We start from the raw sequence: 13308 nt of genomic DNA, 5'->3' as shown, positions 1-13308 counted from the left end.
CACATTATAGAAGAGAAGAACCATGCCTTGTGACACATACACAGAAGCTTTCTAAGAATACAGAAGCATATGTAAGTGCTGTGGTACATTCAGCTTATTGTATATGAAGCGAGTACATGAAAATCGAAAGAACTTGTCGTGAAGTATGTACAGTCGAAGTCCACTGTAGCGAGTACGGCATATAACAAGAACCTCGTTATAACATCAGATTTTGTCTGTCTCTTCAAAATTCCTATATTAAACTGTGTATGATCCTTTGGTTACAGCGAGAGCCCTATCTCTGATGCATCCATTATTACAAGCGATTAAGCAAGTGCGATTTTTTCCGTTTTCCGGTACCAATATTTATGCACCCAGCCATTATATTGCATGCGTTCGATCATTTTCAGAATAGTTTCTTCGCTATGTCTACTAGCGAGCTCTCTCGTAGACAATGTATAGACAAGAAAAGTGTTCCACCGATCAATACTTATTTACTGTAAATGGATTTTACACTAGTACCACTTTCGGCCTTTCATGGCCACCATCAGCTAGTTCATAATTATATTACAGCCATTAGACAAAATCATAAAGATGTTATGTTAGATCATACGGATGTCTAATGGGGAATGGAAATAAAATATATTGCAGTAGTGTGAGGTTAAAATATCTGTGATCAAAGGTGGTGGTGAAGGTTACAATAAACTAAAACCTATTGAGTGTACATTGGACATGAGTACATTGAACACATTAAAACATATAGGCCACAGTATAAAACACTTTTAAAAAAATTTAAACACATTAAAATATGATATATATATATATATATATATATATATATATATATGTATATGTTAAAACGCTTATTAAAACTTGAGTTCGTGTTGCGTGGATAGACATATGAAGGCGATGTCGGAGTCTATTAGTAATACCTGTTGACTGCTGTTCCGTAAAGAAAAATGGAAATGAAAAAGGAGAATAAGTTTTTGTAATAAATGTGTAAATAACTTGTCCTATAACAGTTGTGAACTCATTAAAAATAAAGGTTTAAGTAAATGATCATTTAATGTTATGCTAAACACTGCAATTAAGTAATAATGGGATACACCTCAAGATGTGGTAGAGTCACATCATCATCTTCCCGTTTCCAGCTTCCCGGGGCACCCGTGGAGATTTCAACATGGTGCCACGTGTTCAGTTTTCGACAGCTACCGATAATTGTGATTAATTATGTACAGACCGGTTATAATAGGTACCAAGTGACAGTGAATTAGATATTTCTAATGATTAACGGCTAACACTAAACGGGGAGTAGCCGTTAAGAAAAATCCTTGCGTACTTGAAAACAATGAGTATACATATGGCATAAATACGGCATTCATACTACACTGTGCTATGAAAGACTATTGAATGGAGCTACCATTGGTATTGCTTTGAAAAGTATTACAACGTACAGACTACGAAGCAACCTTGTGAGTACATGTTCCAGGTTTGAGGTCGATATCTTGAAAATACATTTCAAATGATAATAGTTTGAGTGGAGCAGTGTAATTTACTTCTTGGAGGCTTGAACTATCGGGTCTGCAGTCAACAGACGAGGCGGGCCTGTACGCTTTCGTGCTGTACGTGTCCCTTCACGTTTCGACTTCACTATCACATCAGAAACAGTGGACCTAGGGATGTTTAGGAGTGTGGAAATCTCGCGTGCAGACTTCTGACACAAGTGACACCCAATCACCTGACCACGTTCGAAGTCCTGGTCTGGTTAAATGTTGGTAAGGCGATTCCCATGTAAATTTATAGCAAAAGGGTTATCACTTTTCTGCTGGCACTTGATATTTGTTTTCATGGTACATATACAACGTGGTCACAGCTAATGATGTTCCTCCTTCCTACCCTTCCATTGTCAATGTGTCCCTGTGAATGTGTGTCTGTTTGCTAATAGCTGTAGTGCGTAATTATGTTTTGGAAGTGTTCCATTTAATCCAGAAGTTACAACTATGCAAAAATGAATAAATTATTTCATGTTCTCATTCACACCGAGTGTTATGAAAATCCACAGCCGGTTTCCAGTCATTCGACTGGGTCAGGAATGGAATGAATGAAGCCCCCATCTAGAAATTGTGCCAGCTGCCGAAGCCTGTCGCACTCCTCTAGGGCAATGATTATTGAATGACAGATGAAATGAAATTGGAGAGTGTTGCTGGAATGAATTATGACAGGGAAAAGTGGAGTCCCCGGAGAAAAACCTGTCCCGCCTCCTCTTTGTCCAGCACAAATCTCACATGGAGTGACCGGGATTTGAACCTCGGAACTCGGCAGTGAGAGGCCGGTGCGCTGCCGCCTGAGCCACAGAGGCTCACTGGGTGTTATATAAGTTGCTAAAGAAAACAGTTTAAGGGCAGGGAGTTGGAATTGTGACGTGCCACCCTGTATGATTTGGTATTTGCAAAACTAAGAACAATTCAGGAGATAGTGGGTTCGAATCCTACCGCCGGCAGTCCTGAAGATGGTTTTCTGTGATTTCTCATTTTCACACCAGGCAAATGCTGGGGCTGAACCTTAATTAAGGCTAAGGACGCTACGTTTCCAATCCTAGCCCTTTCCCATCCTTGCGTCGCCAAAAACCATTGATGTGTTAGTGAGACGTTAAACCACTTTCAAAAAGGGAAATGAAATATAAGCTAAGAAAACCTGCAAATTGCTTCAAGAGGGGCAAAAAGTAAAATATGAGAAAATACATAAACAAGTGCTTGGGTGGGTCACAGAAACAATTGTCATGCTGTAACACATGAAATGTTGCAGTTCAAAGCATGTGAAATAGCACAGAGCTTTGGTATTTCAGCGAAAGACTTGACAGCTAATGATGGTTTGGCAGTATGTTTTATGTGCTGGAATTGACTAAGTTTGTGGAGGACAACGTGTCAGCAGAGATGCGGACAATTTAAGGTCCGCACTACCCAGCGAATGGAGATGAATCAAATGAGTGTGTGGCAGTCTCTAAAATTTCACTGCTGCTTCAAAGTAGCTCAGATTATTTTCAAACATTTATAATAATTTCTCAAAAGAACAAAGTTTACAGTATTTTGTATTTATTGGTTACGTTAATAGAGAAGAGACCTGTTGCATTTTAGACAGAATGATAGGGCCATTCTTCCTTTTTGCAATGGTTGCTTCAGGAGGCAATGAAAGCTAGTGGTGTTCAGAATCATGTCTCAGAATTATTGTGTGGAAAAGTTTGAGGCGATAGCTCAAAGATTAACACGAACCCCAGGTTAATGAGACAATCGGTTCATGAGAAAGAAGCCATGTAAATTGAGATGTTTTTCACTATTCGTCATTTGATTTTTTGCATCCGTGCGCATTCATTCCCTCTGCTGTGCATCAGATCTCGCCTCGCGTAGTAGAGATAAACGTCGCCTTAAGTTAATAATTCAGTTCAGAGCACTCCTCAATGCAGAGGCCTACTTCACACTCCTGGCAGCAATATATTGAAGTCTTCTTTTCTCCATACTTGGTGCACATGGCACACTCCTCTGCTACTTAGATTTTTCACCTTTAGGTGGCATTTTTCTGGTGAAGTGTCTCTCTGCTAGCCTTGACAGTGTGTTATCTGTAGGACATCTCCATAGCCCTAATTTATGACTTCCATGAGAATATTTGGTAAACATCTCCTCCACTAACTGGAGCTGTTCTACTTTCTTTCCCATCACTTGTCAATAAATTGAGTGAGTTTAGTACAGCACAGTTCAACGGCCTCCTAAAACGTTCCACATACCATTTCATCATACATTTCCTTTCAACTAGTTATAGGAACAATAGCTGATCTGCCAGGCTGAGTAGCTCAGACAGATGAGGCCAGCGCCTCATGTCAGCATAGTGGTGTGTTGACACCATGGTGGCAGTCTTTATTTTTTAAAAATGCATGATTTTTAAACAACTGTTAAAGTTTCAACCTTATATCTATCCATTAATCATGTTTCTTTGTCCATATAGGCCTATTTTACTTCGGGAATTTTTAAGATGTCTTCTTCATTTAAAAAAAAATATATATATATGCTAGCTGAAGATGGCCCCCAAAAAAGCGGTTGAAACATGTCTTAGTTTTATGAGTATACATGCCATTTAGTTTTAAGTTGCTTGTATCAACAATGTATTGAACAGGTGGCCCACTACAAATAAATTCTTTTGAAGAATTTTATCAGAGTATTAATGACACCAATTCTAAGCTAAGGGGTATTGGTTGAACCAAGGAAAATATAAAATTAGGTAAATACGATACTTGTCTATAAGGCAACCCCCCCACCCACCCACTTACATTATCATCTTCTAAAATGGGGGAGGGTTTAATAGGTTGATTTGGTGGGAATTTGAAGTAAAAAATACATATTATAAATTCTGTGAAGGCTTAGAGAGGTGTTAACATGATACCAAAACCATATAAGAAAGAAATTAAATAAACATATTTTTTTTGTTTTCTGAAAGTCTGTGAAAAGTGACTGGTTTTTGGATAGAGGAGAATATTTGTGCATTTGACAGATATCAACTCCATAGCTTCTGTGTTACAGGTGAGAATAATTCAGCTGATAGGTACCAGATACAGTTTCAGATTATGTGAAAATGAAGCTTAGATGTGTAGATATCCACTAAATATGAGGTTCAAAATACTAGTCTTAAGTTATTTATTTTCTGCCAAAATTATTTTCTCCACTACCTTGTCCTGTTTAAAATTATTATTTTGTCTTTGCAGTTAACACTTGTAAGGCAGCGTGATAAACTGGAGATGGTGTTCAAGCACTTCCTGGTCGAGGATCGTGGACTCGATGGCTCAGCGTCATATGTCGACTTTTTATGCCACATGCATAAGGAAATCCGCAACTTGCTCAGCTAGAGCTCCTGGTGGCTTGCTTGAAATGGATGGTATGTCTGTCTCAGTACTACAACCTCTAGACAGTAGTGGCTGGTCCACATGAGAGCAGGAAGTAACAGTATTACCATATATATGCAAATACTCCGCACATATTTTTCTGGAATTTAGTGATGGAAAACTGGGGTGCATGCATTATTTGAAATAAGGTTGGTACTGCTTCGCCTTAAACAGTGGCCCTCTTATACTATAGGCTAGGAACACTAGTTTATTTTCTTAGGCAACTGCTTGATCAGAAATGTCATGCAGTGCAATTTGCGTACCTTCGGATGTTTGTAATCAGCTAGTTTTGCCTATGTGTTATAATGAATGTACTGTGTCGTGGGCCATACAGACTGAGGCTGGGCAACACTATTTGACAGAACTGAGGATTACGCTCTATAGGAAGATCTAATCAATATATGAAAAGCGATCGAAACATGTCCTGATATTATTAATGTTTTTATAAGTAGCCAAAGGCTAAATAAAAAGAAAGGTATCGATTAGGTGGAAACATTTTTCATATATTGATTAGATTACATTATCGGTACGGGAATGAAGTGGATAGTTTGCTATAGGAAGAGGGCGATAACAAATAGGATACTTCCACTGGTGATGACAGCATTACTTAACTGTATTGGCTTTAATAGTTTATTGCACATGTTCACATTAAATCGATTATACAGAAAGACAAATATGAATTTTAAAAGTAATTGTGAGTTGGTTAGCGCACATTTGACATACTGTATATTGTTGTATTAGAAAGTTCAGGAGATATGGTTGTTCAGGATTTGGACGGAATGTTTCAAGGCAGTCGCTGCAATTTCTTTTATTAATGCCTGTGGCTGATTGTGGTTAAATGATTTGCAGAACTGGACGAAAAAGGAAGAAATAGTTCCTCTATTGCCAACAATTAATCCTATGACTTCCATATCATGGGATGATGGTTGGTTCATATGTTTCTTTTCCTTATGTACTGTTAAACTATGAAAGTATGGGAACATTAAATTAGCTGTATTGATTTTAATATTTTATTGCACATATTAACATTTAAAATAATAAAAATTGTACATCACTTTTTTCCTATTGTAGGTAAAGTCCCGAATGCTTTACAACAGCATGTGAAGGTAACATAGGAACTTGCTTTGTACAGTTTCAATAGCATTCACTTGTTGCTTTATATACGGGCTCCAAATTATTACAGAATATTCCAATATGTTCCTTGCTAAGGTAATATAATTTATTCAGTACAAAGGGCTGGGTAAAAGGTCTCAAATTTCTTATCAAAAATCCAGCATTCGGTTTGCATTCTTTGTTATTGTATTGATATGATCGTTGAGCATTAGCTTACCGCCAAAAATTATAAGAAGATCCTTAAACGTTAAAACCCTATCCAGTTTTGCCTCGTTTATGTGATAGGCTGGGGCTTCAAATTCCTCCTTAGTAAAAGTCATGTATTTACATTTGCTAACATTTAAAGACAAATTATTAATATCACACCAGGAAATGACATTATCAATGTCCTTTTGCAACTCATCCGGGTCTTTGTACTCACTAATGTATTTGTAAAGTTTCAAATAGTCTGCAAAAAGTAAACAGTTAGAGCGACAAATATTGTCTGATAAATCATTAAGTAGAATTATAAACAAGAGAGATCCAAGATTAGAATTGTGTGGTACTCCAGAAGGACTGATAAAATTATCTGAAATTTTGTTGTTAAAAGAAACAAACTGCTGTAGATTTTTAAAATATGAACACATTAACTGCAACAACTGTTTACAAAAACAAGAGTTATACATTTTTTTGTAACTAAAATTTTATGGTTGCCTTTATCAAATGCTTTTTCGAAATCCATATAAATAACGTCAGTCCTTCCATTGGTATTAATGGTATTATACAAAGTTTGAATATTGCCCAAATGATTGGTTATAACTGATCTACCGAGCTCGATAGCTGCAGTCGCTTAAGTGCGGCCAGTATCCAGTATTTGGGAGATAGTGGGTTCAAACCCCACTGTCGGCAGCCCTGAAGATGGTTTTCCGTGGTTTGCCATTTTTCACACCAGGCAAATACTGGGGCTGTACCTCAATTAAGGCCACGGCCGCTTCCTTCCCACTCCTAGCCCATCCCTGTCCCATCGTCGCCTTAAGACCTATCTGTTTTACATAAAATTAGCTTCATGGTCCGTATCGCACTTAACCAGATTCACAACTATTTTTTATTTTCCAACTTGTCGATACACTAAATTGCTTAAGGCAACTTATTGGTTAAAAGTGGTACATGTTCCGTATATTATTAACATCTTCAGCCACATAACACTGTTTAGATGAAAAATTCATGTAATGACAAAGTATCAATGCTTTAGAGGAAGTGTCCTTAAAATTAACATAAGAAGATTGACAATATTAAAAACAAAATACTTAAGAGAAATTATATAAATTCTTTCTACAATTGAAAGCACTTGTCAAGGAAACACTTGTATAATAATCCATAGAGAATATGTCCTAATGATTATTCTTGTTTAAAAATTTCATGAAAAAAAGGAGCCAATTCATAAATTAAAATTATACATTTATAAGTAATTGTTGAAATGAAGAAATCCAGTGGCTCCTATTATTATTGCAGATGAAATATTACTAATTCCTAGTTGTCAATTCTTTTTAAACTTGCTTTCCTCTGGAACAGTATCTCGTATCCAGTATCTCTACGGTCTTGTGTCTGGTATGTGAACAAGAGAGAATGCATCATCACTACTACACCACTCACTCAAATCACCCTCTGAATCTAACAAACTTTTGTCAGAACCACTCAACTGTTCTAAATCATCCTCTGTTTCCACACTCGATAACCTGCACTTGCTTGCAAAAGCCATCTCCAATCACGACCAACGAAATGCAAGTCGGCTTGTGATAAGGAAAAAGGACGGGAAAAACAGTCTCAAGAGAGCCCTGAATTGATAAAATTTATGATTCTGTTGACAGTCAGGTTCTTCCCCGATAGGAAATGAAGGTAAAATGCAAGATGTTTGCGTAGTAGTCGCCACATAGCAGATAAAAATGGTGCCTGTCCCTGGCGGCAGAGATAATCACTTGAAATACCTCTCGAATTTCAGTGACAAAACGCTATCAAAATAGGAATCAAGATATCGTTCGAAAGCTCAAACCTTCCGCTTCAAGAAGAAATGAGTTAAAACGCAAACAGTGTCAATCATAAACTGTTAAATCACAGAAGAGTACGCGCGTGTACCGTGTAAGCAGTGCTCGTCACTCCACCGCATGTGATGTTCACTGCACGACGAGCACTGCTCGGCACTCTATGCTGACAGGTTGTCATTTTCTGCTGCATTTTTGCAATGACATCATCATGGAAGTGCATTTTTAGTTTCATTATTATTATTATTATTATTATTATTATTATTATTATTATTATTATTATTTTTATTATTATTATTATTATTATATGTCATAGAGGTTGGCTTGGTTATCTTTTGCAATGTAGCACTATTTTTTTAAATTGATATTGTTAATTCACTCTTTTGCATAAGTGCTTAATGAATCCCACTGGAGGTTCCCCTGACTTAAAAGTGTGGAAGTTTAGGATATTATTATATGTAATAAATTCTCTGAATTTACACAGTGTCCTAGCCACACTGGACATTTTTTTAAGGTTATTTTGACAGTTCAGAGCAGTACTATCGAGACTAGCTTTTTTCCCATCTTATATTAAAACAAATTAAAAATTTCTGGCATCCACAAATTTTTAATTTGCTTTAACGTAAGATGTGAAAAATGCTAGCTACGATAGTACTGGTCTGAACCGTTGATTTTTTTTATCACTAAAAATAATGTCTTACAAGACACTCCTTAATTTGGTAATAATAATAATAATAATAATAATAATAATAATAATCATCATCATCATCATCATCATCATCATCAGTTTTCCACTCCAGTTGCCCGGGTGTGGTTTACGAGCACTCTCCACTTCTGTCTGTCCATGTACCACTCTTCTCTCAAGACGACATCCCAGCTGATTCCTCTTGTTCCTATGTCCTCTTTCACTTGGTCCAGCCACCTCTTCCTAGGTCTTCCTACCGGTCGTTTTCCGGCCACGACTGTGTGTAGCCATTGTTTTGCTGTCCTTCCATCGTCCATTCATTTGACATGGCCAAACCATTTCAAACGGGCCCTTGTCACTTTTTCATTCAGGGATGGGTACACACCAGCTTGCTCCCTTATTCTTTCATTCCTTACCCTGTCCCTTTTTGTCTTCTGTACCATAGTTCGTAGGAACTTCATTTCTGCAGCTTGTAGTTTGCTGTCCACTTGTTGGGTTGTTGTGCAGGTTTCTAGGCCATATGTTATTATGGGGGTGAAGTATGATTGGAATAGAATCTGCTTTGATCTTAAGGGAACTTGTTCGTTCCAGAGGAGGTTCCGAACTTGATGGTAAAACTGAGCTGATTTTTGAATGCGGTTGTTAATCTCGTGCTGTATTCTGTTATCACTTGAAATGATGCACCCAAGATATTTATATTGGTCTACTGTTTCCAGCTGAGTACCTTCCAGCATTATTTTTCCTTTCTTCTTCTGCCTGTTGACAGACATAGTAACAGTTTTCGATTTATTTATTTATTAACAATAATAATAATAATAATATTATACATACAGCTTTATTATAGACTCTTATGCCTCTCAGTATTTGGTCTGCAAGCCTCTATGAATTGACTAAACGCCACCACAATCCTCTATTTGTAACTAGCTCTGTGGCCTCATTTACCTCTATACCTCTTATATTTAAATCATTAGAAACAGAATCTAACAATTGTCGTCTTGGTCTTCCTCATCTTCTCTTACCCTCCATGACCGAGTCTGTAATTCTCCAAGGTAATCTATCCTCCTCCATTCGCATCACATAACCCCACCACTAAAGAATATTTATGCGTGCAGTTTCATATTTTGAGTTCATTTCTAACTTAGCCTATATCTCCTCATTCTGAGGACCCTCCTGCCATTGTTCCTATGTGTTTGTTCCAGTGATCATTCTCGCTAATTTTATGTCCGTTACTTGTAACTTATGAATGAGATATCCTGAGTGCACCCAGCTTTCACTCCCATAAAACAAATTAGGTCTGAAAACAGACTGGTGTAAAGATAGTTTCGTCCGGGAGCTGACTTCTTTCATAAAGAATACTGTTGATCGCAGCTGCAAACTCACTCTGCATTAGCTTTCCTGCACCTTGCTTCAATCTCACTTACTATACTACCATACTGGGAGAATACATATCCTAAATACTTGAAATTATATACCTGTTCCAGCTTTATATTCCCAACTTGACATTCAGTTCTCTTAGGCTTTGGCCACAGTGCAAGCGGCGAGCAGAGCGTTGCATTGTGTGGCGGCGTAGATGAAACTCAAATCTGCGTTAGCAAATGCATGTGGCCATTGTGTCAGCGGCGCATCATTTTGGAGGGGAAGTTGGTTCAAGGACAACGCTAGCCGCTCACTCCTGTTTTAAGATTTTAGCTGCACCGCTCGCAATGGCTGTTAGTGCATTAACAAGAGAAGAGATGAAAGTGCTTATTTCTGAAGTTCGAACCTGAATTTTCCTAAGGAACCACATAGAAAAGAACTTCAAAAACCTAATACTGACAAGGGAAACCCGGAAAGAGATTGGAACGATTTTAAATATACCAAATAATTTCAGTTTAAAATCAATCATGGTTATGGACATAAACAATATTGTCTTTAAGGCATATTTTTCTTCTTATTATTATTCTTGTACGTCCTACTATTATTGTTTAAGTAATATTATTATCCTTTGTAATATATTGCCATGATAAGAACTTGTGCTCGGCGTTACATTTGACTTTTATGGGGTCTCTGGAAGTTGGCGACTTTCTTCTGTAGTCGCCCCTTGAGTTTTAGTAAGAAGTCAAAAGTTTGAATGGACATACAAGTATATTTGAAAAATGTTATCAGGAAATCAATTCATTTCTCCATATAAATGATTAAATTCCCCATGCATTTCACGTTATTTATGTACTGGATGATCACAAAATTCTTTTCTATTCCTACGTCGAATTCTTCAGTTTAGATAAAAAAAAATTTAAAGCAGAGACAAACGAGAGAAAACTGAAACTTCCATTATCTAATCACCTCGTGCAGGGGAGACGCCGCGCCGCTTACTGACTCTCGCTAGATGTCCACACAGACGCTCTCTCCTCCCAACTCTTCAACTTTTCGATAGTGGCAACGCTCCACTCGCCGCCTGCACTGTGGCCGAAGCCTTAGGTTTCTTACCTAATGATATCACTTTAGTCTTGGACAGGCTAATTTTCATATCATACTCTTTGCACCTAATTTCAAGTATTAGGCTGCAGGCTTTCAGCACAATGTGCCATTAAGACCAAGTTGTTGGCATAGGCCAAACTGCGTACTACATTTCCATCTAACTTAATCCCTCCCTGCCACTTTATACCTTTAAGTAGATGATCCGTATAAAATATGAATAACAAAGGTGAAAGATTACAGTCTTTTCTAACCCCTGTAAATACCTTGAACCAAGAACTCATTCTATTATCAACTCTCAACACAGCCCCATTTCTTGCTTTTAATAAACTAATCGTAATCCCATAGTCCCCTGTACAGCGAACATCTATTCCTCTTGTAGCATGTTTCAATTACCTTGCACATACTGAAAATCTGATCCTGCCAGTCCCTCTGTGGTATGAAACCACACTGATTTTCATCCCTCTTACCACTGATTGCATCCTCCTTTCCAAAATACCAGTGAACCCCTTGCCTGGTATACTGATCACTGAAATGCCTTGATAGTTGTTGCAGTCCTTCCTGTTCCCTTATTTATAGATAGGTATAATACTGCTTTCGTCCAATCGGAAGTTAACCTTACTGATATTCCATGCTAATCTTATTACTCTATGAACCCAATTCATCTGTGCCTTCCCACTATATTTCACCATTTCAGGTCTAATTTAATCTATTCCTGCTGCTTTATGATGGTAGAGTTCATTTACCATTCACTTCCTCAGCATAATTTCACCACCATCATAGATTTATAATCATTCTTTTGAAAATATGATTTGATAGAATGTGATGATGATCTTTCAAGATCAAAACATATAATTCTTTGTTTAATAGTATTATTTTTATTATTTGTTTAATAATGTAGGTTTTTTTTACAGGTGTTTTATTTAGTGTTCGACAGTCTGAAGAACTTAGTTAAATTATTGAAAGTGAAAACAGATTTTCAATATCTTTAACAGTTTATGAAAAGGAACACATAATAGAATAAACTCATTGACAGGTCCGTGTGGGAAGAGGAAGCAAAAGCAAGGAAACACAAAAGGACAAAGACGGTCTCCACGTCTTCGTACACCGCTGTCTCTTCAAATAGTTTGGCTCTCTCCTTTCAGTCCCAGTTCTTCTGCTTCCCAGCTTCTTCAGGAGGGTGGGCATCGACACTCATTGGTGGGCCATCTCGACAGATCTTGATACTAGAAGTGTAGGATAAGCAAAAAGTCGGATAAACACAGGAACAGAAAAGAGACATGTATGTATGTATGTATGTATTGCCCCCGTTTTGCCGGGCAACTCAGCCGGTAAGCAAAAGTCCCAGAGGCGGAACGTTCGCTTACAGGCAACGCTAAATTATAGGGGTCAGGGACAATCTAAGGACTGACGACAAATGAAAACACTAAAAAGAAATGGGTTTTAACATTTATTAAATAAAATATCAGCACTTTCCAGATTCTATAAATATTTTCAAAATCTTGAAATAAAAATATTTATCTCTTCCCTGCTGGAATTCACCCACAGTTCTCCATTAAATTTCATTCTGTAAAGATACAAAAGTGGGTCTTAATAAATCATCTTAAGAAATTAAATAAATTATTATTTGAGAAAATCCTATCTCAAAATATCAAAAATCTGAATTATTTTCCTTTTTTAAATTATTATTTAAATCAACAATACCCTGCGATTCGTTTAACCGTGAGTCAAATTTTTACATCAGACGAAAAATCAAATAAATCATTTCTATTAATTAAATATTATTCTAATTAATTATTTAAGCTTCAAATTATATAATAAAATTATTTTGAAATCAAATATCCAACTCATTAAATTCTTATTTTTATGTCAATTGACCTAGTGTTGTGCACAACTCACAATAAAGACTTTAAATTCTCGCATTATAGCGTTAAACATTTTACATTTTGTGAGCTTAGTTCATTGACGCGATCCTTGCTTAAGTATTTTCCCTCGAAGCAAAGATCCTAATCCATCTTATTCCGTCATAAAATTACTTAAAAATTCATAATTGAGCCAAATATGCTCGCCACAAAACAACAACAAAAAAATCGAAACTTTACGCGCTCAGCGTACACATATCATGACGAAAT

The 13308-nt window shown here is 37.0% G+C and overlaps 1 protein-coding gene across 1 annotated transcript in view; it reads left to right on the top strand.

The window, feature by feature from the left end:
- Sec24CD (Secretory 24CD) overlaps nucleotides 1-13308 on the top strand; it is a 203717-nt gene that overhangs the window by 166836 nt on the left and 23573 nt on the right. The window contains exon 18 of the mRNA XM_067152321.2: nucleotides 4730-4899. Within this exon, the coding sequence (XP_067008422.2) occupies nucleotides 4730-4870 (141 nt within the window). The 3' untranslated portion in view covers nucleotides 4871-4899. The remainder of the gene's footprint in view (nucleotides 1-4729; nucleotides 4900-13308) is intronic.

This window comes from Anabrus simplex, chromosome 8 (genome assembly GCF_040414725.1).
Source record: "Anabrus simplex isolate iqAnaSimp1 chromosome 8, ASM4041472v1, whole genome shotgun sequence".
In the NCBI taxonomy this organism is placed as follows: Eukaryota; Metazoa; Arthropoda; class Insecta; order Orthoptera; family Tettigoniidae; genus Anabrus; species Anabrus simplex.
This window is presented reverse-complemented; position numbering and strand designations above follow the sequence as displayed.